General features: G+C 39.1%; 1 protein-coding gene across 2 annotated transcripts; it reads left to right on the top strand.

Annotated features, from left to right (window-relative positions):
- Positions 1 to 713: 713 nt before the first annotated feature.
- Positions 714 to 25,707, top strand: dnm3b (dynamin 3b). 2 transcript variants are annotated; one of them, XM_088428851.1, is made up of 21 exons: positions 715 to 1,052; positions 1,375 to 1,746; positions 5,262 to 5,335; positions 5,529 to 5,678; positions 7,021 to 7,224; positions 9,807 to 9,905; positions 9,990 to 10,150; positions 11,210 to 11,352; positions 11,457 to 11,592; positions 11,995 to 12,062; positions 12,606 to 12,744; positions 12,949 to 13,035; positions 13,989 to 14,059; positions 14,138 to 14,192; positions 16,252 to 16,365; positions 21,619 to 21,728; positions 22,091 to 22,205; positions 22,455 to 22,622; positions 22,713 to 22,948; positions 23,049 to 23,222; positions 24,188 to 25,707. In XM_088428851.1, exons 2-21 carry the CDS (start codon positions 1,586 to 1,588, stop codon positions 24,228 to 24,230), a joined length of 2,508 nt encoding a protein of 835 aa, XP_088284977.1. In that variant the 5' UTR covers positions 715 to 1,052; positions 1,375 to 1,585; the 3' UTR covers positions 24,231 to 25,707. The 2 variants fall into 2 exon arrangements, with proteins under 2 accessions (XP_088284976.1, XP_088284977.1); XM_088428850.1 differs by having other exon boundaries at positions 714 to 1,052; positions 9,807 to 10,150.
- Positions 25,708 to 26,073: the final 366 nt, after the last annotated feature.

Here is a 26,073-nt window from a genome sequence, read left to right as displayed (position 1 = left end):
TTTTCAAAATCAGATTTAAACTGCTGTATTGTGCGCCTAGATTTTCTTACTCAAATAGACTTACTCGTATATTTTCCTTAAGAAGTTCAAAGAGTGCTTCGACTTCTAGAGATAATTTTCTGCACAAGTTTTTCTACTGAATCTCAATAGTACGAGTTGTGAGCTTTGCTCAACAGAAACCAGATAAGTGGACCTGTTCGCTGCTTCTCCCTAGTGATTATTCAGCAAATTGCACGTGCTTGATTTTTATGACCGCAGTGAAAAGACCAAATTGAAATTGATAGGACTTCTTATATTAAAAAAAAATTAAAATAAAATAAATAAATAAATAAATAAATATATATATATATATATATATATATATATATATATATATATATATATATATATATATATATATATATATATATATATATATATATATATATATATATATATATATATATATATATATATATGTATATTTACTGTATGTGTGTGTGTGTGTGTGTGTGTGTGTGTGAGTGTGTGTGTGTGTGTGTGTATCAGCTACACTAGCCGTTTGCACGTCCGGTGTTGCGGCGATACGCAACCGTGCCGCATGACTCACAAGCCAAGCCAGAAGCACGGATGTAAACAGGGGGCGGGCTCAGGTAGGCCAAACCTGCAAAGCGCAGCCAATCAGGGGCCGCAGTCCGGCGCCTCCGCTCCCTTCCCGTCGTCTGTCATTGGCTCAAGGCCGCGTCGATATGCTGCATAGAAGCGACGAGCTCTGCGAGTCAGCCAGCGAGAGGGAGCGAGACGGGTAACATGATTAATCTGTCAACGGTAAATTTGTGCCCGGAATGAGAGCCCGCTGACTGACATCCGGCCCCGAGCGTGACGAAGCACAACCCGGAGAGCAGCATTAATGCGCAGGAAGCGCACATCCACCCGCCGTAGTGCCGCCATAGCAGGTGGCGCCGCTTGTGTAATCGAGCAGGCTAACAGTTTCTGATCCAAGCGTCCTTTCAGCACTGGACAGCGGTCAGGAACACCGCGCAACGGCAACGCCGAGGAGGTCCTGAGGAGAGGTAGGTTGACGCGCTGCGGCCACCATAGCGCCTTGATGACATGGCGAATATTTTACAAGGTGTGCATGCAGATAATTACGCTTCAAGTGGCGCCAGTGATGGATTTAATTTTTGCAGAATGTACGGCTTTGATGAATGTAAAGATAAAGCGTATCATCAAGCAAATGCCCTTGAATCGATAGGCCTCTCGTTACGCGTGCGTGTAGGAGGGGGGTGGGGGGTGGCAGTGTTGGTGGTGGTAAGCAACTGCGCAATTGTCTGTCCCTGTCTGTTCATATCTTTCTTTTCTACACCTCTCTCTCCCCGCTCCCTTTTTCCATAGTCAGTCCGGCCCTCTCTTGGCCCGGGGCAATGCGTGGCTAGATGACTTCACTACATCAACAAGCACCGCGGTGTCCTGGACTAATATAGCAGCGCCACATCCCCTCCTCTCTCTCTCTTTCTGTCTTTTTCTATCTCCCCCTTTCTGCTTCTCTGTAGCCCCATCTCTCTCTCTCTCTGTGCAATCGCTGATCCCTCCGTCCAAAGGCACCATGGGAAACCGTGGCATGGAGGATCTGATCCCGCTGGTCAACAAGCTGCAGGATGCATTCAGCTCCATTGGACAGGCGTGCAACCTGGACCTGCCGCAGATCGCAGTGGTGGGCGGACAGAGCGCAGGAAAAAGCTCCGTGCTGGAGAACTTTGTGGGAAGGTAAAACTGACCACAGCAAGTAGGATAATCCTTTAACCTTGTGACATAAGAAGCCTATGGGGGCCAATCTCTCGTAGCCGACGGCGTTCAAAGCATTCATAGTCAGCTTTAAGACACATAGAGACCTCCAGGTTGAAATTGTGTTCATCACACACACTGCAACACAGTCCAATCTTGTGACTACTCCAGCCAAGTTGGATTTAGGTTGCAGCAGCACCTTGGGGATCTCGACCCTATCTGCAGCCAGGCTCCAACGCTCATTATCATCTTTTAAAAGAGGATGCCTGACATTTTCTGACGTTATATTGTATATGCATGAGTGCATAATCCTCTTCCTCATCCACTATTTATTATTTCGACAAGAATCTTACTTTTCTTTTTTTAGGATGGATATCAATACTAAGAATCAAAGTCAAGTTATTTGGAGCTAAATATCTATTTATTGAAGGAACTTTTCTGATTTGCATAATGCTTATTTCATGTATATAATTTTAAACACATGCCTTAATTGTAAAATTACAATAAGTTCAGGGAGTTCCTGGGGTAAGCAGCAACTCATATAAAAGGTAAATGAAAACACAAACAAGTACACAAATCCCGAACATTCTCCAGAATTTCAAAATAACAAAAGTTTCGTGTATATTTCAATTTTGAACAAAAAGAAAAGATACGGAGAGTTGTCAGCAGAATCTCTCTTCATTAAAATTTGAAATTACAGTTTTAAATGTTTTTATTATCAGCCATCAAATTTTCAAATTTGTACTTGCGTAATCTAAATGTAGCTGATTACGCTCATTACACATCCAGTGGAATGACCTTAAACTAAACTTAAGTAAACGTACATGCTCAAAATTATCTCAAAAGAAATGTTATCGCTCCATTGGACTTGTAAATGATGCTCAGATCACTGGAAATGTAAAATAAAAATGTACAAATAAATGACCTAAACAAAGTTCTTGTCCCGCCCGGACATCCTGGGTGACGTGGAGGAAGGTAGTGGACCCAAAAATGCAGGGAAACCGGGAGGTTGAATGGCTCAAAAATGAAGATTTAATACAAAACTGAGGCAGGGCAAACTGGAACCAAAACTGTACAAAGTAACAAACAAGTAACAAATCAAACTCGAAATCGAACTAGGGAACATACACATCAGCCATATTGACAATGACTCAACAACTTGCAGGAACAAAACCGGGGCTTGAATAATAATAATAATTAGACAAACATGCAACAGCTGGAAGGGAACAATAGGCAGGGGAAGCTGATTGGTAGACACACGGGGGCGGGGTGTGGGGGCAGGTAAATACAGACAGTTGGGCAAACTCATATTAATGAGGGCTGATGCAAGGGAACCACAGTAACTGGAAAAAGCAGAAACCACCCAAAATAAACCCACAACCCAAAACCCCAACAAAACATGACCGTTCTCTGAATACCAACAATACACTTGTACTATCTCAAGGCAAATGAACTGCATTTCATGTTATCAATTGCTTCAATTAATAATATAAATTTAAAGTGTTTAGGAGCCTTTTTTGGACTATACATTATAATTCGTTGTAATGCGTGTTAGTGTCATTTGTCCTCAGTAAAATATTACTAGCTTTTTGTGTGTAATGCCTACCGCGTAATGCATTACAGTAAGTACATTACTTTATGTAATGCATTACTGCCAACACTGCTCGCAAATAGAATAATTCTCGATTTTGAGTTACATTTTCAGAATGGTGTTGATTACAGTACGTCTTGTATTCTTGTTCGGCACTGCCATGCAGCCTTTCCATTCCCGTTGTGATGGTGTGAATGGCTAATTGTCTACATAGTATTTTCCGTGTGATTGTCTGGCTACTAGTGTAGGGTGCAACCCGACTCAAGCCTAAAAGTCAGCTTGAAAAAGTCCTCGCTCAACCATTGAATGAAATAATGTGTAAAGTAAATGTAAATGTATATATCATATTGCTGTTGGCACAACTGTACTCCTGAGGTTCAGATATTGCGGTATATAGTAAAGTAGTAATGCCTGAAGGTGTATGAGGGTCCGAAGGGTTTGGTGATGATATCCAGATGGATGAATATTGTCTTGTTCTTGTCGAGTTGCTGTGATGCCGAGCAACAGTCCATCTGTGCAGAACGCAATCTGAATGCCATTGAATGGATGACAAGTGTTGCGTTCCTTGTAACTCCTCCTACTTGTGGCACTGCTTGGTCCTGATGAGCATGCGAAAAATTGTGGGCTTTATGATTTTCACTTATCCATGTCATATTAATTTGCGAAGGCTGAAGTTGGAGCACCTCTATTAATCTTGTTTGTTTTCTAAAATTTTCAGAAGGTAATTATTTAATTAAGATAACAAAATATATTTCTTTTCATTACCGAGATTTTACCCGCAAGAAACAGTCCTTTGAGCTTTGTATGAATGATATGTGCTGATGCATTCAAGTACCGTGAAATGGCTGAGCTCTTCATTTTGAGTGTCAGTTACACTTTACACCAATCTGATCAGCTTTATCAAAATTGGTCAATTTTTGCCTATTCATGCAAGATTGATGATAATGTACTGTAATGTCATCAATGATGGAATGAATCAGTTCCACAAATTGAAAGTTGCATGAATGTTTTGCAAAGGAGCGTGTGTGACTATTTATTTGATTGAGTTTTAGGATTGTTTGCTGGAGCATCACTTTCTTATTTGCAGTATGCACTTTGGCCTGTAAAGTCTTTTTATCACTACATGTAATGTATTCACAAAAATCTTGGATAGTTTTATCAAGTGCATCTCTGTCAGTTTTGTGCATGGTAAAACTATGGCAAAAAGTGCTTCATTTTCTAAATATTTTTGTTGATACTCTAAAAACGGTATAACACTATGAGCCGTCAGTAAATAAATAAACAATAGGCATTTTCCCTACAATGAGATCAATCGGAAATCGATTATTTTTTAACTGGCTGATTGACCAACGTGACGGGCCCCACAAATCCTGATTGTTTTCAAGATGAGGTTAATGCTTTGTTTTAGGTTGTCCAGTTTATTTCTTCTGTTGCTGGAAATTCTGAAATGTAAAATGGCAATCAGGGAAGTCAAGACAATACAATGTTATATGCATCTTGTTTAGTTTAAACACAACATTCTGATTTGTATTGTTTATGAAATATGAATAAAAAAATCCTTTTATCCATTTTAGGGGATGGCCAATTTGCCACTTTCTGTTGACTGAAAAGGACATCGCAGTTGCTCAGTGCTAAGTTAAAGACCAATCACAGTCCATCTGTGTTCTGAGTTACTGTAGGTCATGTGATGTTCATAAGCTGAGCTGTGATAGGTCATACCTGAGCCCTGTGCAACTGTGATGCCATTTTCAGTTTATAGCAAAAACCAGGTAGATTTTGCTGTTTCATTCATATTCCACAAATGCATTATTTATCACAAGATGCTGTTTAGCCACCACATAGTATGAAGCTATTTACTGTTGACACAATCCCAAGGGATGAATTCTGATCAATTGTTTGTCCACAGGGACTTCCTGCCCCGTGGATCTGGCATTGTCACTCGCAGGCCGCTGGTTCTGCAGCTTATCAGCGCTTCTGCAGGTGGGTTCCCACACATTCGCACACCCACACATGCTGCTGGCACCCTTGCAAATTGACAAATGCAGCCCGCTTCTTTTTGTCATTTAAATGGTTCTTTTTTTTTTCCATTCCCTGCTCTCACTCTAGCAATCTTTTCCTCTCACACATCTCTCAATCGTCACCAATCTGTGTTGCGTGCACTTCGTCTTTGCAGAATGGGCCGAATTTCTTCACTGCAAAGGGAAGAAGTTCACAGATTTCGATGAGGTTCGCCTGGAGATTGAAGCCGAGACAGACCGCGTCACCGGTGCCAACAAAGGCATATCTCCTGTGCCCATCAACTTACGCGTGTATTCCCCAAATGGTGCGAAACCACATTTCCTTTTCATTTCACTGCTAAGTGACAACACAAAATAACCCTGTTGTATCAAATTGTGATAAGAAATGAGCCATCCTCCTCTTGCTTATTTTTCTTTCTAAGAAACCTTGATCAAATGCTACAAATACAGAGGGTTGCTGTGCAACTTTGATTAGTCATTTATAGTCAGGAATGAAAGGATGGCCATAAAAGAATGCATCAAGGTATTTCTGCTGGTATGCCTTTAATGAAATGCACTTAAGAGGGCGTATATAATGTCACAGCTATGTTGAAGTCGCAGACTATTCACAAGGGATGACAGTAATTGTACCTCATCATTTTTAAAAATATGTTTCTTGCTTGATGAAGACCGTTCAAAAATCTTGAATAGCAGTGAAGAATCAGGCTATTAGTCGTTGATTTGTTTCAGTTGCAACAGTATAGAAAGCACGCATTTATCCGAATGAAGGTAACCCTTTTTTACACGGATGTTGGTTCAATTTCAACTGGGCAGATGTTTCTATTTGTAGTATAGTACCAGTCAAAAGTTTGGAGACATCCTCTAATTTCTTGTTTTTTCATTATTTAAAATTTCCTGATTTGTAGATTAATACTTAAGTCATTATGTCACATTTAAGTCACATTTAAGTTTCATGAAGCAATATTTATAGATGGAATTATTTGGTTAAAAAAAGACATCAAAAAGAAAAAAATGACAATTTAGATGATACAAAGTAGATCCCCAAATAACAGTTGTGGTTAAAAATATCATGGGTTAAAAAAAGAACTGGTTCAAAAATTGGGTAAATGTAACTCAACTTTCTTGATTGTTCTACACAAAACAACCTGGAAAAAAATCTACTTAACAAGACATTAGACAGATGTGGCAAAAAAAACAAAAACAAAAACAAAAAAAAACCTTTACATCAATGAAAATTCTAAAATTCTAAAATTTAGTTGTCCAAGTGCCAATGAACCTCTGTGCAGTATTTTGAGCATTTTTGCGTCATTTTCTTCCACATCATTCTCACAGTGTTTTAGCCAAGCACACTCTTGGTAGTGTGATAAGTACAACTAAGTAAGGTAGTGTGACCACTAAGTGGTTATGCCATGATAACTTTTGTCATGTTGTCACCATCTGGGTGAAATTTCAACTTCCTAGTGTTCTCTTTCAATACTTTACCTTTAATGTGAAATATTTTTGATGTAAAGATCTAAGGATTGGGCTTTTTCATTTGTTAAACCCCTAACGGCGTCTGTTCCAATTTGGACTTTTGTTCATACGTACAGCTCATAAGCTTTCAATAGCAGTGCCCTGTTCTCATACGGTCTTCTTCCTCCTGAACAGTATTGAACTTGACTCTCATCGACTTGCCGGGGATCACCAAGGTGCCGGTTGGAGACCAGCCTGCAGACATTGAGCAGCAAATCCGGGAGATGATCATGCAGTTCATTACCAGGGAGAGCTGCTTGATCTTGGCCGTCACTCCGGCCAACACTGACCTTGCCAACTCGGACGCGCTTAAACTGGCAAAAGATGTTGATCCTCAAGGTGAGGCAAGGGCGACTAGCAGCATTGCAAGAAAGATGTAAAAAAAAAAAAAAGATTAAATCAAATGAGGCAATGCATGGCGCTATCCTCGCTGTAATGCCGTAAGAAAAGTAATCTGTTTGAACTCCTGCTTTGACCTCTTTAAATTTGGGCAAAACATTTATCAATGGTGATTGCTCAACTTTCAATTTATTATCAGAGGGCAACGAGGGAAGATGTGAAGATAAGTGAAAGTACAGCAAAAGGACAGAGGACATTTTACAGGGAAAGGCAATACTGCAGATAGGATGACGAAGATAATTTGACCTCCAGACAGAGGACGTTCGGGAGAATGAACTAGAAAAGGAGAGAGAGAGAGACGAATGAATCATCGCGCTGACTGAGGACAGTCGGGTCCAACGTGAGACGCTCACAGGACTGACACCCTTGCAGACTGGAGTCGCATGAGATTTGAATTATAAATAATAACATTTCAAGGAAACTGCCAAACCGGAATATTTCAGTCCATGATATTAGATAAAACAATTTCATATTATTTTTTGATGATATTGCACAAATGCAAGACTCTCAGAACGATTATGTTTCACATCAGCTCATGGCCCCAATTTGAAGGAGGAAAGAGGACACATTTAACACACAGTTATTCACACTCACATTCACACCTATGGGAAATTTACATCTTTCAAATCACTTGAGAATTTGATTTATTTTGTCGGAATATGAGAGGAAGCTGAAGAACACCCACGCGACCAAGGGGGGAGCATGTAAACTCTGGTAATGCCTAACTGTGAAGCACACTTGCTAACCACCACCAGCCCCTTGTGTTGGACTTTCTTTTATTATTACAGGTTAATAGTGAAGTAAGAATTTTAACATGCTGAGTAACAATAAATTCATCACAGTAAAGTAAATGTGAAAATAATATGTGAAGACATAATATTTAAACATAAAAAAAAAACTGTACTTTAAAGGGTAAGTCAAACGAAAAGTGTATTTTACAACAGCAAGTTCTAAACGTGGCAAACTTGTCCAAACACACCACTCTAAATAACATTACATTTATGGAAGATATGGATGGGACGAGCTCTCGTGCCATGAGATCTTATGAGATTAGAAGGCCACAAAAGGTCTCGTCCCTGGACAGCATGACATCTTTTTTTTTTCGTCTGTTGTTATTGCAATAAAGTATGCTGCTTGTTCTTAAAAAACTTTAAAACATGTTTTCAGAGGGCCCGCTATTTTCAAAATACTACTACTACAACTACTACTACGACTACTACTACTACTACTAATAATAATAATGATCCTGATCAAAATAATATATGGATACAAACACCTTGGAATGCTTTTATTTTGAAGTTTTTCCCTGTAGTGCGGCTGACAACAATGGCTGACTTGACGCTTTCTACGCACAAACTGTTGCTTCCAAAGTGAGTGTGACTGCTGACATAAACAAGGCAAAGTTGTTCTGAAATACAAATTCAGTTGCTGATTCGGGGCTCTAAAAAGTTAATGCGGCACCTGTTGCCAGCGTTTAGTGCAATTTCCAGCATGGATTTGCCTTTTTCTCACACTGCTCATGTGCTCCATGTCGGCAATCAAATTACGGTTCAGTGGCAGTTTACGTAAATGACTTTGCACACTTTGATGCTGACAGCCCGACAACGTTGCTGTGCCTACTGATCACTTTTGAACTAACCAGGCTCACTCAAATGTGTGCTACTTAATATTATTGACCAAAAAATATGGCTAGAGTTGTCTAAAATCTCAGTTAATATTCATGTAAAAAAACATTGTCAAAAAATAATATGTTTCTATAATCTGTGAGGCAATCCATTTGAAGAAAAGGACGGTAAAATAATGGTAGATAAGACAAAGACAGTTTGTCTCCTTCTATGTTTTCGTTTTGTTTAGTTTTTGTACATTCCATGCTAGATGGTTCATTTTCATGCACAGTATAAAGAAAACATTTTGAAAAATGAAAAAAAAAATGTTTTAAAGATTATAAAATATTGGAAATGTTGCAAAAATCTCATATTGTGAGAGATGTGTCTCATTTCATCCTTAGTTGAATATAAATAAAGCAGCACAAGAATTCAATTTTTAATCAACTCAGGGGATTGGCCATTATGCCAGTTGCTTTTGACTGAAAATGACATCACTGTTGCTATGGTCTTAGGTAGCGACCAATCACGGCTCACCTGTTTTCTATATTTGGTCAAGTGACATTTACAAGTTGAGCCATGATTGGTCATTACCCGAGCTCAGAGCAACTGTGATGTCATTTTCTGTCAACGGCAAATGGCAAAATTGCCATACCTTAGCACTGATAAAAACAGTTGGATTTTGCTGCTTAATTTGTATTTCACAAAAGCAAAACATATTCAGAATATTGTGTTTTGACTAGATTATACATGAAAAACATGTTATTTTGGATAAGAATCTTGATTTCACTCCCCCTTCAGTGATAACTACGGTGACACATTAAAAACATGCAAAGTGACATTACTACTAATGATTGGACGGTGAAGCTCTTTACATAAAAGACATGTGATTGTAATGGAGCTACCTCTGTCCTATAGGTCTGAGGACTATCGGCGTGATCACCAAGCTGGATTTGATGGACGAGGGCACAGATGCCCGTGACGTGCTGGAGAACAAGCTGCTGCCACTGAGGAGAGGTTTGTTAGTGGATGAGCCAACACCATCTTTCACACAACTCTTTGTCATTATTTCAGTCAATTTATCCTCATTTTTGTTTTCAGGGTACATTGGCGTGGTGAACCGCAGTCAGAAGGACATTGAGGGGAAGAAAGATATCAAAGCAGCTCTGGAGGCAGAGAGAAAGTTCTTTTTCTCTCATCCGGCATACAGGCACATGGCGGACAAAATGGGCACCCCGCGTCTGCAGAAAGTGCTCAACCAGGTGATCACAGATTTACTCACAGTGCACTTTGCATAATTAATTAGATGGTGGCCTGGATTTTTTTCTCACTCCCATTATTTGACACATTATTGTTGGGGATGCAAGACACTGTTGATAAAAACAAATGTTTTTTTTGTTCCTCCCACTGTAGGCTATACTTTTATTTGCTATCACTGTGATTACATTCATTAAATATGAACATGTGTTCATGTGGGGCGAATAATTCCCAGACACTTCATTCATGGGGCACTAAAAATGCACTAACTCTTGCAAGATTCAATGGAGCAGTTTCTGGTGCTTTTCTGCTTTAAAAATGAGCACTTTGATTAGCACTGTCAGAGACATGGTTAATGTACTTAGTGGTGTAAAACTGCAGTTTTTGTTTTATGCATTAAATCTGCGGTCTTCATCCTTTTTTCACTGATTTATGCACCACGAAATAATTTTTTTAGCCAACTAACCCCTAACAAGCACAAAACATTTTTGCATGACAAAGAAATAGACTTAAAACCATGCCAGCCATCTGATGTAATAAAGTTTTGAACAACATTTATAGTAGCATCTCTTAGCGTATTTTATTCAGCGACTCCAGAACATACTGTATATCATGTTAACATCATCTATTTTATTTCTGACTTGTCTGACAGGAAATTGCATCACTAATATTAATGCTTGATCATATAAAACTTGTATAACTTGCAACATTTTGCAAAGGAGTCACTCGAACACGATTTAGCAATAAGTTGTTCCATCTTCCAATTAATTTGTTCTTAGTTTCAAACGACAATAAACTGTACTGCAAAAAGCATTAAATTCGATTTTCTGATCCCTGAAGGAACTCTGTTAAAATCTCACACACACCCTAAAGTGCCAAAGCGTACTTGTAGACCTGTTTGAGAAATGCTGCATTAAATTATTATGATTATGCCACTTACAATTGAGCATTGTTATAAATTGTTATATTTGTACTTTTTTTTTGTTGTTTTTGAGATTTTTTTTCTTAATTCCTAAGATTGGAGTCTTGTGAAAATGTGCATTGTTGGAATTGTGTTCCCATAGCAACTGACCAACCACATCCGAGACACGCTGCCAGCCTTTCGCAGTAAGCTGCAATCCCAGCTGTTGGCTCTGGACAAGGAGGCAGAGGAATACCGGGGATACCGACCAGATGACCCATCCCGCAAAACCAAGCAGCTGTTGCAGTCCGTATAATAGACCTTAGTTTCACCCCATAAAATATCTTCTATGACTCCTGAAAAAAAAAAATGTCACTACTGCTGCTGGTAATGATGCATTTATTTGTCAGGATGGTGCAGCAGTTCTCTGTGGACTTTGAGAAGCGGATCGAGGGCTCAGGTGACCAGGTGGACACAGTAGAACTTTCAGGTGGAGCAAAAATCAACCGTATCTTCCATGAGCGTTTCCCATTCGAGCTGGTCAAGGTAATTTTTAATCAGTACTATAGGCTATACTTCAACAAAAGAATGACAACAAACAATAATATATGTTAATATTTTAGTCACCTTGCAACAAAAGCTTTTTAACTGCTCATTTTCAAGCATTTGCTTTGACAGTAAAAAGGCCTTCAGATTTTTTTTTTGAAAGCTATTGTATAATAAAACACCCACAAGGTTGCTTGTGTAATTGCTTGACATAATGATGACAATGAATATCTGGTTGAATAGGAACTAATTTCTAAAATATAATTTGGCTCCTTGTTGGATATGCTATACATGGTTTCAGCCATAGAATACAAGCCCACTGTTAAATCGTGACCATGGGAGGCACACACTACACCCACTCCTTCACTAAATGTCCTAATTTTCTCTACATATTCTTTGTAGATGGAGTGCGATGAGAAGGAGATGCGTCGTGAAATCAGTTATGCCATCAAGAACATCCACGGAATCAGGTGGGAGTGCTTCCTTCTATTGCCAGTCGCATTGCATCGAGTTTATACTTAATGTCACTGTTCAAGCTACAACACTCAACCACGCACTAAAACCCATCCCAAGGGAGGAATTTGAAAAAGAAAAAAGAAAAAAGCCAATTGATTTGGCAAGCCAGACACTTAAAAATGTGTTTTCATTTGAGGAGCAGTTTCTGTTTTCACAGCATCTTTTAAAGACACATTTCATTCATCCAGGTATTTTTTTTTCAGCAATGGTAACAGTTTAAAAACATTTTCTATTTACTTCTTGAACCAAACTCATAAAATATATTCTACCTTCGTGCTGAATTGACCAGGATTATACCTTCACTTTCAGGAGCTTAAAACAAACAGTATTTTTTTCATTCTGGAAAAAACATACATTTGGTTATCATGTTGATGGCGTTGAAGGTTGTTTAAACACTGAAAGCAGGGTATAATTATACATGTGGTAAAAGACAATGATGATGGAAGTGGTGGGACAACTTTGATCAGCATTTTTGTTTTTGTTCCTGTCTGCAACAGGACAGGACTTTTCACCCCAGACATGGCGTTTGAAGCCATTGTGAAGAAACAGATCATCAAGTTAAAGGAGCCTTGTGTCAAATGTGTGGACATGGTCATCCAGGAACTCATCAACACTGTACGCCAATGTTCCAACAAGGTGAGTCTTACATTTTTTAATTTTTCAATTTTTTTTTTTTTATTGTCAATGGTCATATGTCATAGTGTAGTAGCAATTAATCTCGGGAGGAAAGAAAGGAACTGTAAGACAAGAACTGTACTATTCTGTTTCCGAGTATTTTACAGTTCTTCGCTCTACACATAATGTGGAAGCAATAAAATGATGTGTGTGGTGTCTTTACAGCTGGAATGCTTCCCAAGACTGCGTGAAGAAACAGAGAGAATTGTGACTTCTCACATTCGAGACAGGGAGAGTCGGGCTAAGGAACAGGTAACATAGCATTGGATTTGATCTGTGATAAAAGCACATATACTCACATTAGATTATTCATTGATATATTAAATATGTAGAACATATACATTTTAGCGCTGCAGTCAACGATTATTTCAATTAACAGTGCAGAAAAGACACATATGTAAATGATTCATGGTGGAGATATTGATTTGGTCTATAACATTAAATCAAATAGGCAAAAACATTGCATATTGTTTTCCGAAGTAAAAGCAAATGTTGTTCATATCGGGGGTCCTGACCTGACTCACTCCGGGAGCAGCAATTTCTGCAGTAGGATGATGAATCAGTCAATTCAGCCATTCTTACGACATGCTGCCAGAAACCACTTAAAAATAAAACCATATAAAGGCATTTGTGTCTATATGGTAAGACAAGGTGTATTTTGAAGCATTGGCACTATGTTTTCCTGTCATGCATAATATTAACAAGAAACACATTCCCCTGTGTGTCTCGTAAGATCTCGTTATTGTCCCGTGCTTACTCATGATGAGCAATTGGTATGATTTAGATGTTTTTAATCAATCATTCATTGGACCCATTTATTTGATACTCTTACGTTTTAACATAGCAGTTTTGCATGTTAGGAAAGAAGCTTTCAGAATCTGTGTATGTTTACCACACATAAGCCCAATGATTGTCTTAATTTATCACAGAACTCAAGACCTGCCAGTTTTGTTCAAAAACCATGCAGACTTTACAAATAATATCTTACACACTTTATAAATGTTTTCTTTTAATTCATACTGAACTCGAAAAAAGGATTTGTGAGTATGTACTGCCAAGTTAGCATTATACTTGCTAACTTAACTAGCGTTGCTGTTACTAATTGTAAAAACAAATAGAAACCCGATTGTCCAAAAGGAAATATTTAGATACGCCTTCTCTAAAAAGTAAAACATGACTACTTTAACTGGTGTTTATTGTTTCAGGTTCTTCTGATGATAGACATTCAGCTCTCTTACATCAACACTAACCATGAGGACTTCATCGGCTTTGCAAAGTAAAGACTCACGTTGTAGAATTTGCAAGTTAGACGGTGAAAACGTTTTCAATCACCCTCATCCTTTCTATGCTACAGTGCACAGCAGAGAAGCAGCCAGACTAACAAGAGTCAAAGTTCTGCAACAAATCAGGTGAGGGAGTTGTCCCACATTCATTGGAACACAAGAGAGATATCATACATAAGCTTCTAATGGAGTTCATCCTTAGCATCTTATGCAACACTGGCATTTATTTTTAATTTAGATGTGTATATTATTTTTGCACTATACCGCATTACATCTGTAACCGGGCACTCTGCAGCTGTGTATGTTTTATTTGTCCTTTTTATTTGAGTTAGAAAAAAAATCACGCCGGATTTGCTTTTTGGCACCACCATCAGCATTGATGTTATTGTTGAGACCTTTCCCTTTGTTTGAACCCCTCCTGTGTCATCAAGGTGCCACTTTGCATTTCATCCCCATCCTTTAGTGAGAATGTCAGCTGCCCTCTTATGGGTGTCTGTTGGTGAGTACTGCTCGTTGTGGGTTCTGCTTTGCAATATTATTTCTGCCTGCACTTTTGCATCTGGTGCTCTCTTCCAATGTTGCCTTTACAGGAACTTGACCTAACCTCTTGAAATCACAAAATGTCTTTCCATACTGACAATGTCAATCTGTCCAAGTTAAACTTCATGTTTTTGAGGGTATAGAACTTAATTACATGAATTTCCTCGCCGCTGGACTCATAAAGGGCTATTCTATTTGGTTCTTTTGTAGTTGGGGCCTGACTATTATGGAATTTTTTTTTTGAAAGGAAAAAATCTGATTACTGTTTACGCGGCCGACTAATAATTACAGCAATTATAATGAATAAAACAACATTTTATCATTTGTACAAGGAATTCCTGTTGAATAACAGGCGTCAACTGTAAATATATTGGTTAAAAAATAACTTTATTTTCTGTTCCCAATATACATTACAAAGCTCAATGCATTTTATTAATGAACTTATGAGGACATTAACACTTGTCATACATGTTTGTCTTACCAGTAGGTGAATATGTGTCATATTTGAACCATTTATATTTGATTTAAGTTGCACTGTGTTTGCATTTGATTGTTTTTATCCTTTAAAAGCATGGTTTTTTAGGGTGTTTGTAAAGTAGTCACATCAAGGTCAATTCCATGCACCTAAACATTGCTGGTATAAAAAAAAAAATGCAATGATTTTAATGACATATCCATTGGACGGCTTTATAAAAATGTTCATGATATATATATTTAAGGATTTGGCCTTTGTTAGAAGGGCAATAATCGGCCAATGTATTAGACAGTTGGGCCCTAATTTTATTCTATTCTATTCTATTCTATTCTATTCTAAAAGCCACACATTGCTCCTTGTTGCAGGCCTCCTCTCCTCCTGCATCAGGCCTGATTGTAAGAAATGACCAAACAATCGTTTGTTGTCTAACACCCTCACCCACCAAAACCCACAGACTACAAGGCGGTTCCTAAAAATCCAAAAGAAATAACCAAGAATTCAACTGATATCTTATATCTTGTCCAATACTCATAATGGTGGACGTTAATCTCAGTACGCTGTCATGCGTAAACTCTAGTCTCCATAAATTGACAAAAGTATTGGGACACCCACCAAAACTCTGAGCAAGGGAATACAGTACGGTACAGTGTTGGTCACATTTTTTATTGAGTTCGTCCCAAGACTTTTGTCCAGTGTTGCTGCAGCTCTCTCATTTGTGCGAATGACAGCAGCGGCTTTGAAATGATGTGGGTAACCTCCTTAGTGTGTCTTATGAGGCGGTGCAAGACTGACGTTTAATCTAACCTAATAACCACTTGGCACTATGCCTACAGGCGTGTTTATGCAGAGCATGTGGGGTTATTACAACTAACACAGTGCACACACACTTCTTGTCATTTTGTTTGTCTGAAGCACTTAACACAATGGTCACTTAAAACATAAGCTAATGATGCTTTTTTTGTGGGGAACACTCTTTTGACATACACTCATAAATACACCACGACACGGCTAACCACTACCACTGCGCACATATTCATCGCAGTTTGAAGCAAATTAATATCTGCAGTTGAAGAGCTTGTATCTTTCATTTCTTTTCTTTTCCACCAGCCTTTTAATTGTCAATGTTTACTCGATGTATTTTTACAACCTTTGACCTTCTTGCCTCCACAGGTCATCCGCAAAGGCTGGCTGACCATAAACAACATCAGCATCATGAAGGGAGGGGCCAAGGAGTACTGGTTTGTGCTGACTGCTGAGAGCCTGTCCTGGTTCAAGGATGATGAAGTGAGTTTGACCTTTGACGCATATTATCAACAGTGAGAAAGAAAGCAAATTTATTTTTTGGGTTGGAATTTGGCCATCTTGAGCTGTTGAGAAATCCCAGGGGCAATGCCATTTTGACCAAAGAGTTGTCTATAGTTTTGATAAATGATCTCAGTGTGGGGTGGTACCGTGGACTAGGGGCTACCAGAATCTGTATCACAGTTTTGAGGTTTGGGGTTCGAATCTCAGGCGCATTGGTTTCCTCCTACATTCTAAATAAAATACATGTTAGATTAATACAGTGCTTCTCAAATAGTGGGGTGCAGATGACTTTCTTTTTGTCATGTGAAGTGTATTTGCAATAAAATATGAATTTTCATCATTTTTTTTTCTCTTTAAGTTTTAGGCACTTTGATGCACTCGGTTCTTTCTTTTTGTTTTAGACTAAGCTGTAACCCATAAAAAAGGCTGTAAAAAATAATTAACAGGTTGTTAATGTTTAAAAAAATACAGGTTTAGGAATACTTGCACAATTTTTATCGATAATAATCTTATTCATAGTCAGTGCATCAAGTGCGTGGGGGGGGGGGTGCAAAACGTTTTGTCTTTCCTGGGGGAGCTTGGCAAAATATAATTGAGAAGCACTGGATTTTGGTTGTTTGTTGCTTTTCTGAATATAATTGTAAGCATACAATTATGGTGCTCTTGTAACATTACAATAAAAAGGTTTTTTTTAGAATATATATGTTAATACTATTAAAAAATTAGGAAACACTTTCGGAATCAATATTAGTGAGATTTATTTTCCTACTGAAGTCATCCAGGCTATTTGGCAAAACTCAAGAAATTATTGACTAAAGTTAAAATTTCTTTGAAATAGAACTGAAAGGTTTGAATCACTGTGTTGAAATAGAGTTTTAAAAACACTTAAATATAAGAATCAGTTGTAAACAGTTCTAAACATTGACTGTACACAGAAAAATGTTTTATTTATTTATTTATTTTTATTTTTTTTATTTTTTTATATCAATGCATGTATATCGAAAAGGATTTATAAGACTCACTTTTTTCTTCTTTTTTTGATAGAATAACATACCAGAGTATTATCTTGAAAAATAAAATGTAGAGATGTAGGGTTAGGACTAGACAGGTTTTCGTACTTTTTCCGACTCTCTTTGAACATGAAACTCGGGTTGCTCCTTGTGGGCCGCTTTCCCACATGTATTTGATGTTCATGTCCTCCCAGCGCACCTGATTCAAACCATCAGCTTATCAGCAAGCTCAGCGGAATCCTGATCACCATCCTGATCATTTGTATCAGGATCATAGCGCCCCTTGAGAACAGATTTAGGACACTCATGATGTGAACTGTGATCAACTGTGATATCCATTGATGATCTTTTTCTTTCTTTCTTTCTATTTTGTTTTTAAATAATGTCATGTGTTTTATGCTTAATCAGTCAATCCAGAGAAAATGTTTTGAAAGCAATTGTTTTTAGATTTTATATTCTTCAAAGTGTGCAGCTTTTAGCCAAGATGATGGCTTTGCATTTCCTTTTATTTTGTCAGTATGTGTTATGATGTGGATTTTACCTTATGACCTGGAATTATTTTCAGTTCGCAGCTGTCCATTTTCAAGACGTACTACCTTGGGTTTCATGACTTCTTTAGTTTTTGAGAGCATTTGCGAAATTGTTTCCAAACTTCTGACACATACTTCTTCTTTCAATTGGACTGACTATAGCGTTCATATGCAATAATTGATAAATTAAACAGATAGCATTTTGTTGTTGTTGTTTTTTTTAGCATTTTTGGGATGCTGCAGATGGATCGTTCAAGTTTGGCTTTAATTTCATGAATAACTTTACAATATATCTATTATTATTATTATTATTATTATTATTATTGTCTTCATTTTAGATCTCAATAAGGTTTCATAGCACCCCCTTTTACCCTTGTGAGAAGCAATCAAAATGGGTCATTGAGTATTTGAGGTTGCACACTCCAGCTCGAAATTATTCATGAGTGTAAATGTGAGCCAATATTGCTGGCATTGTATATCCTCTTTTTTGCAGATGCCAGTCTCTTTAAGTGAGCCAATTACTAGGAACATACCTATTACTGCATTCACACAGTCACAGCCAAACTGTGTTTATCTGAGCCAAACACAAAGGTGATGGAGGTCAAACAGTGGAAGAACATTTATTTTGTTGTCATGACAAGTCTGAGGCGGAATCAAGATGATTATGCAATGATGCATTTGGAGCCTTAAAACATTTGTTTTGGACAATTTAAACATGTGCCCCATTCGACCACGCAAGCATTTTGTAAATGGATGATCTACCCGTCTTCAAAACCATACAGAGTAGAACAGGCCGATTTGAGAAAAGTATTACACATGCCTTAAATGACTCACATATGAGTTTAATTGTTTACATCTGTATTCATAATAGAAATAGCTGCAAAGACTGAAGCCAGATGCCTCGGTTGGCTGGCTGTTGCCTATCTGCCTGTCTGTGCCTGCTGTACAGGTTAGAGGATATTCTGCACAGCAAGTGTAGATAGGCGGACACACTGCAACCTCTTCAGCTTGAGATGCAGAGCTCAAGAAATTAGAAAGCAACCGTGTATTCGCATTATATGAAATCAACAACAGCCATTATGAAAATATTATTGCGTGTACTCCGTTTGAAAAAGTTCACGCATGTGGCATTACGGCATGGTCTTCTTTTACGTTCCATAATTTCTTTCTTCCTTGCACAGTTTCTCGCTTGGGAATTCAGGCAGTTGTTTCATCTTTGCAAATTTGGATACTTCCCAATGTCAACCACATGTTCATTCGCAGACACCCAAAATATATGGCCGCCATTCACTGTCAAACTACACACAGGCCGTTCGGCGTTGGGGGTTCAGATTGATATTCGATACCTTAGTGTGGCAATGCAGGAAATTATAGACTCCATCAGCCCGGCCTTGTATATTTCTGTTTTACACTCTGTGAACTTTTGACAGTCACATAGACATGCACCCTGCTCTCCCCTTGGTGTGGTTTTTCGTTGGAACTGCTTGCATTTTAGTCAGGAAAATCTAGAATTTCAAATGTGAGACATTAGCTTTTAACAATTCTGTAAGGAGATACGCCCCATTTTAAATAGCAATAAAACCTGGCCTGCAGCATATTCATGATCAAAGTACTCAGCAAAAGTTGTGAACCTTTTGACCATTCCACAAAGTTTACCCACCTTTATGGAAACTTGATGAGATAACATCGTACATTATGTACAAGTACTGAGAAATTCTGAGTCATGTACATTACTACAATATTGCCTTCTGTAGCTTTCTTTGGGAATTGACACAAGTGTAATCCATGTGCTTGTATCCCAAATTACCCAAGTCCATTTTGGCCACCCACCGGAATCATTTAGTTTGAGTCTGACTGTATTTTCAAACTCCACTTGATTGATTGTCCCGCTCTCTTTTGGCTAGTGTTTGATGCTTTGCAGGCACCTACGCTCCTCCTCCCTCCTGTGAACCACATCTTCCTCAAAGGGCTAGGCTAGTAGCCTGCACACTTATTCGTCACTGCTAAAAAAAAAAAAAAAAAAAAAAAAATCAACGCTTTACCATTGTCATTCGATATTCACACTTAAAGCATTTGGTTTTCATGTTAATTTCTTAAAGAGTTAGCAGATTAGAGTTTATTCGCCAAAAAGAAATGAAAAAGAGGTGTGCGATTACAAATTAGGTTGAAGTATACATGGATTCGGATTAAAAGTATGGCAAGAAAAACAGAACAAATAAGTTGGAGAGCAGGGAGACACGCACACACACAGAAAGACAGACTGACAGAAGAAGGTCCATGCCCAGTCTAACCAATGTGCAGACTACTGTACACCAGTATGACAATGAACAGGTAGTCTGAACACTGGGTGGACGAAGCCGGAATGAAGTGTCAGGCCTTTTGCTGATTTCTGCCATCCCAGTTGCTTGCGGCTCGCTGGTGTCGTCTGTGCCCTCCCATGTTGGCACCAAGGGTCCCATCAACCGAAAGCTCTTAAAAGTGCAATTCGCTCGTCAGAGTTGTCGCTTCCCCAGCTTTTAGTTGCACATCTCTTGGTCTGTTTATTTTTTCTGTGGAGGTTTTCACCTCGGGTCCCCTCACGGTCCATTTTGGTCATGCCGGCCATGAAGAGTATCCAGTCCTGACGTGGCATATTCACCCAGACGACTGGGTCAGACTGCACGTTCTGGGAGGGGATATTTCAAAAAAAAGGGAAAGAGGGAGATGGGGGGTGTAAAAGAGAGAGGAAGCAAGAGGAAGAGGGAGGGGACCAATGTGACCATATATGGAGTGTCACGATCCTTTTAGATATACAACACAGAAAGGGTCCGTTAAGTTTCAGTATTCTACTGATTTGTTCATTCCAATGAGTACATGTGACGGTTTAACTTTATTTCAGCAAATCTACAAATTGGGCATGGTGGTTATTCCGCAACTCGGTCTTCCCTTCTTTGCCCGCCATCTCTTTAACTTCAAACACGCTCCTCCTCCTCTGGTTTGCCGAGCGCCGCTAAGCACTACCAGATGTTGAATTTTAACGCCAGGCTGTCATTTAATCTCGCTCTCTCTCCCGCCTTCTTCCCAAAAAAATCAGGCAGGAAGTGGGCCCCTCTGGAATGGAAAGAAAAAATATTGAAAAACTACTGCATGGGGCGGGGGGGATAAAAGTAAAAAAGACAAATAATCCAATCAAAGAAGTGAGGATAACGTATGAAAACGATGGACGAAATCATTTGACCCAAAGCATCCGTCGGGAGCCCACTCGTGTCTCCGTAGCACTTCTTGAGCCGTGCACCTTAAAAGATCAACATTGTGTTTGAGAACCTATGCTTTTCTACATCTGCATTTCCCCTGACTTGACCACCGGAGTTTCTCCAGCCTCTAGCTACCAGCTCTCCTTTGTATAACTCACCGTGAACGACTGACTGCGTCCTGACCTGCTCTATAATGACTTCCACATGTGTTCTTTTTCCCTCTCTTTTTCCCTCCCTTTCTTTCTTCCCCCTCTCACTCCCACTTTTACCTCCCATTCTTATTCCTTCCCCCATTCCTCCTCGCTCCTGTCACCCGTTCTCTTTGGACTCACCCCCTCCCTCGCCTTCTCCTCAAACCAAATTTCGCCTCGTACTTGCCAACATCACCCGGGACTATTGTGTGCTCAAATATCATTGAACAATTGAAACACTAACATATCGTGTTGCTCTTGTTGACAGGAAAAAGAGAAAAAGTACATGCTCCCTCTGGACAACCTAAAAGTCCGTGATGTCGAGAAGAGTTTCATGTCCAGCAAGCACATATTCTGCATTTTTAATACAGAGTCAAGGTTGGTGACTAATGAATATCTCTTTGAAGTTATAGACCGCAAGTTCTCGGCCTGAGTGCAGCAGCACTTGAAATATGTTTTGGATTATGGGTTATGTAGTGTGTGAATGAATCCGGCCAACAAAAACTCTAACTCACATTGAAACAACTACGTTCAATTCGCCATGAATACGGTTTGAATCTTTTTGAATACTTTTTTTAAATACACATCTGTAAGATTTTGGTTAACCTTCAAACCATTACAAATCAGTTTCGTATTTTTGCATGGTTTAACATTTATGAGGCCTCTTTTCAATTTATTTCCACAAGTGTGCTTGACACAACTGGCTTTTTTTTTAATGCGCGTTCTGCTGTGGCACCTAGGAATGTGTATAAGGACAATCGCACTCTGGAATTGGCTTGTGACTCACAGGATGATGTGGACAGCTGGAAATCGTCTCTGCTACGTGCCGGGGTCTACCCAGAGAAGACCACCACGGTTAGCACGCGTTTCTTCAGTGATTGTTATGTCTGATCCAAAAAATGTTGTAATCTGCATTAACCTTTGCTGTTCATTACCCTATTTTAAACCACACTCTTACAATGGATTTTTGATGATGAAAGCTGTCAATGGACGTGAATGTGTTACCGGCGTTTTTTTGTCACCTCTAATGCTCCTCTGTCATTTACATTGACAAGATTTGACCTTTTAAACTTTAATGTGTTCTTATCCCCTGGAATTTCAAAGGTCGAGAGTGAGTCCTCCACTACCACCTCAGATAACTTCTCCATGGACCCTCAACTTGAGCGTAAAGTGGAAACTATCCGTAACCTGGTTGACTCCTACATGGCCATTGTTAACAAGTGCATCCGTGATCTTATGCCGAAGGCCATCATGCATCTCATGATCAATAATGTACACAAGTCACTCTCTTCCTGCATGTGTTTATTTGCAGTCAATTTTGCGTCTGAACGTTCAATTTGTACATCTTCCCTCTATCACTAGGTGAAGGAGTTCATCAATGCGGAGCTGCTGGCCCAGCTGTACTCAGCAGGTGACCAGAATGCCCTGATGGATGAGTCCCAGGAGCAGGCCCAGAGAAGGGATGAGGTGCTGAGGACCCACCAAGCCCTCAAAGAGGCTTTGGCTATCATTGGGGATATCTCTACCACCACCATCACTGTTCCTCTGCCTCCCCCTGTTGACAATTCCTGGGTTGGCGGCTCAAGTGGCGGTCGCAGGTAATTTACAAGAAGCGCATTCAAAAGACATCTTGGAATTCATAGTAATTCAACCAATCCAAAACATTTTTTAAAACACTCTAAACCACCTACATTATAGGTCTCCTCCTCCAAGTCCCACTGCCCCAAGGAGGATGTCTGCAGGCCAGCGCCCAGCACCTCGAGGAGCCCCGCCACCACCGAACCGTCCAGGTCCCCTGGGGCCCTTCAATAACAGTGCTGAGAGCCCCCAGGCTCCAAGCCGGCCGAATAGGGCCCCCCCAAGCATTCCCAGGTGAGTACAAGAATTCATGGGATGTTTGTTTTACGCTTAGCTTTGCACTTCACTTGGTGGAGAAACATATTTGGTAATGCGCACGCCTGAAAAACAGTAGAGCTGTTAAGGTGACACAACTGCTTGCTTATAAGATTGTTTTTCCCCAGAATAATATTTTCGATTAGCTTATATAAAGCATCCTTTGAAAGTCATTGCAGTACTTACATTTTTTTGCAGGTGGCAGAAAGAACCATATCTGTTTGTAAGGCAACAACCTTAGCATAACCTTAATTCAGCACAGTTAAATAAAACCAGGTTAGACAGGCACTCAAGATGTTTGATCACTGATTTTGTGATGTTAAATATCATCCTGTATTTGATGGATTTAGTTGTTCTCAAAAACAACCATTCCAGTCAATAACTAAAACATTTTGTGCATCAGTGCAAGTGAAACTGAAAACAAGGGAGGCTCAACATTGCATTTATTTTCCTAAAGCTATAATTGTTCCATGATGTTGATAAACCATGACGATTTAAAACCATTTTTATTATTTATTAGTTTATTTGAAAATTAAAATAAAAAAAAACTCCAAACGTTCATACAGACAAGTACATGTATTCAACTGTTTGTTTTTTTTACAGTTTTTACACAGGTTACAGGTTAGTCTAAAACACAAAAAAAACTTACCAAGTGTACCAAAGTCCCTGAAATAAAAGATGCCAATCCTTATTTTATTGCAATTGCACTTCACATGGCAAAAACAAAGCCACCCCATCTCGCGTCCCACTATATGAGAAGGACTGCACTAAAAGGTCAATTCAAAAGTCTTTAGACTGTTTCCAGACTGTTTACATGTTCAAACGTTCACTTTCCATTTTATATTGATTGTAACCTTCTTTTATTTGTACAACCAGTGTGGTTAAGTTCTTTTTCTTCTTTTCCCCATCTATGTTTTTCTGTCTCCTTCCTTGACACCCTGAAGTCGACGACCACCACCCTCCCCTACAAGACAAGTACCGCCATAATCATCCAAAGAGGGCGCTCTTCTTCTTCCCCTCCTGCTTATTCCTCCTCCTTTTCTCTTAGCCATGGCTCTGCTGCCCTGTCTTCTCCTTAGTGCAAATCGTGTCCCCTTGACCCCTGACCTCCTGTCCATATATCTATGTACAGTACTGTACTTGTCTTGTGGTGTGTGTTTATGTGCGCTTGTTGCTCGCCTGTGGTCCAGGTATGCTTTAGCCGAACCACATCCTAGTATCATCCACAGATCCACCTTTTTCCCCCACACCTCCGCGAAGTCATCCATCACCAGAACTTGCTGCTTCGACATGAAAATATGCTCAGCCTATGCGCTGCCGTATTCATTCCAAAATGCAGCATGGCACATGAGCTGCTTTTATTGCATGGGAGTGTATGTGCGTGAATGTGTTTTGTGTGTATGGGAGAGGGACTAATTCGCCATATGTAGACTCAATTTAATTTAGTATTAATTTATTGTACAACCCTCCCGTAAGTGTTAATATTACACCTATTGTTCTCTATAGGAACACAAGTTGTATCTTAGTATGTCTGTGTGTGTAAAAACAGGCATTTGTGTGCAAGTGATTCTGTGTGTGCGCGAGTGTGCGAGAACACGTATGCATACAGAGTCTGTCTGCACGTTTGTTGCCGTTTCAGTTGTGTTTGTTTTCCTGTTCAAAGCTGTTAATGATGACTCATAAACCCTCGGGGTAAATTTACTCTTGGACTTTTGTGAGATGTTTGTGCATTGTAGTAGCAGCCGAACACACATAGTAAGGCTGAGGAGCATCATCAGTATTCTCAACATGGAACAGCCTCAATACTACATTTAAACTTGTCATAGGCCCACCTGTGCTGTATCAATGGTCAAATTTGTGACCCTTGACGCCTTAGGTTCAGATTCAGATGCTGACTACTGTGAAGGGTTAACAGATAGCATGATTTTACATCTTCCCTTTTAGCCTTTATCTCAGGTGTGAAACATGCAACCAACTTAATGCACACAAATGTCGAGCCCTCTATTTATTCAACTCCCGATATTCTTTAGACTCATGTCAGTCAGTCAGCATCTGCGTTAGATCTTAAGCAGCTATTGTCAGTGTTCCAGTGCTTCTCTGTCAATTGGTTCATGTGTATATGGTCCTAAACTGTGTTCTGGTTCTGCTGTATATAGGTATTGATAAGGAAATGCTGTATCTGTGGACTATTAAGACCTCACAATGGATCCTCGCGCTCGAATGGTTCCCTGTCGATTCACTCAACATCTAATTTAGACTGCCTTACCGGCATGAATTACAATTCTATATTGCCAAAGCTAAATATATATAGAGAAATGCATAGTATAAAAAGAAAACTAAAGAACAACAAATGATTCAATTTGTCGTAAGATGTTTGTCAGAGTGCATAATGGGGAATTGCATCTATTGTTATTTTCTGTGTCTGTATTGTTCCTCAATTAAAACAAAAAGTTGTACTTCTCAATGGTGTTCTTTGTGTCACTAAAACGAGCACAGCTTTGTTGCTTAAACCCAGCTAAAATTGTGTTTTCCTAAAGACGGGGCAAACAAATGTGCAATTTTCTCATCTGGTAACATTTGAAGATCACAATTTAAGGTTAGAAATTACAAAAAAAAAAGACTGACATCGATGTACCATGAGTCTATCCATGAAAGGTTTCCTTACTGTAGCCAAAAAACATACTTTGGCGAAATCATTCATCATTGTGCATCAAAGTGCATCAAAATTTTCTGAAAAAAAAAAGGCCATCATTATTCTGAAAAAAAACAAAACATAAACAAAACAAAACATTTTTGACCAGCTGAGCTGTTTGATGTTGAAAAAAAATTC

The sequence above is a fragment of the Hippichthys cyanospilos genome, chromosome 12 (genome assembly GCF_059441005.1).
Source record: "Hippichthys cyanospilos isolate Australia breed blue-spotted pipefish chromosome 12, RoL_Hcya_1.0, whole genome shotgun sequence".
In the NCBI taxonomy this organism is placed as follows: domain Eukaryota; kingdom Metazoa; phylum Chordata; class Actinopteri; order Syngnathiformes; family Syngnathidae; genus Hippichthys; species Hippichthys cyanospilos.
This window is presented reverse-complemented; position numbering and strand designations above follow the sequence as displayed.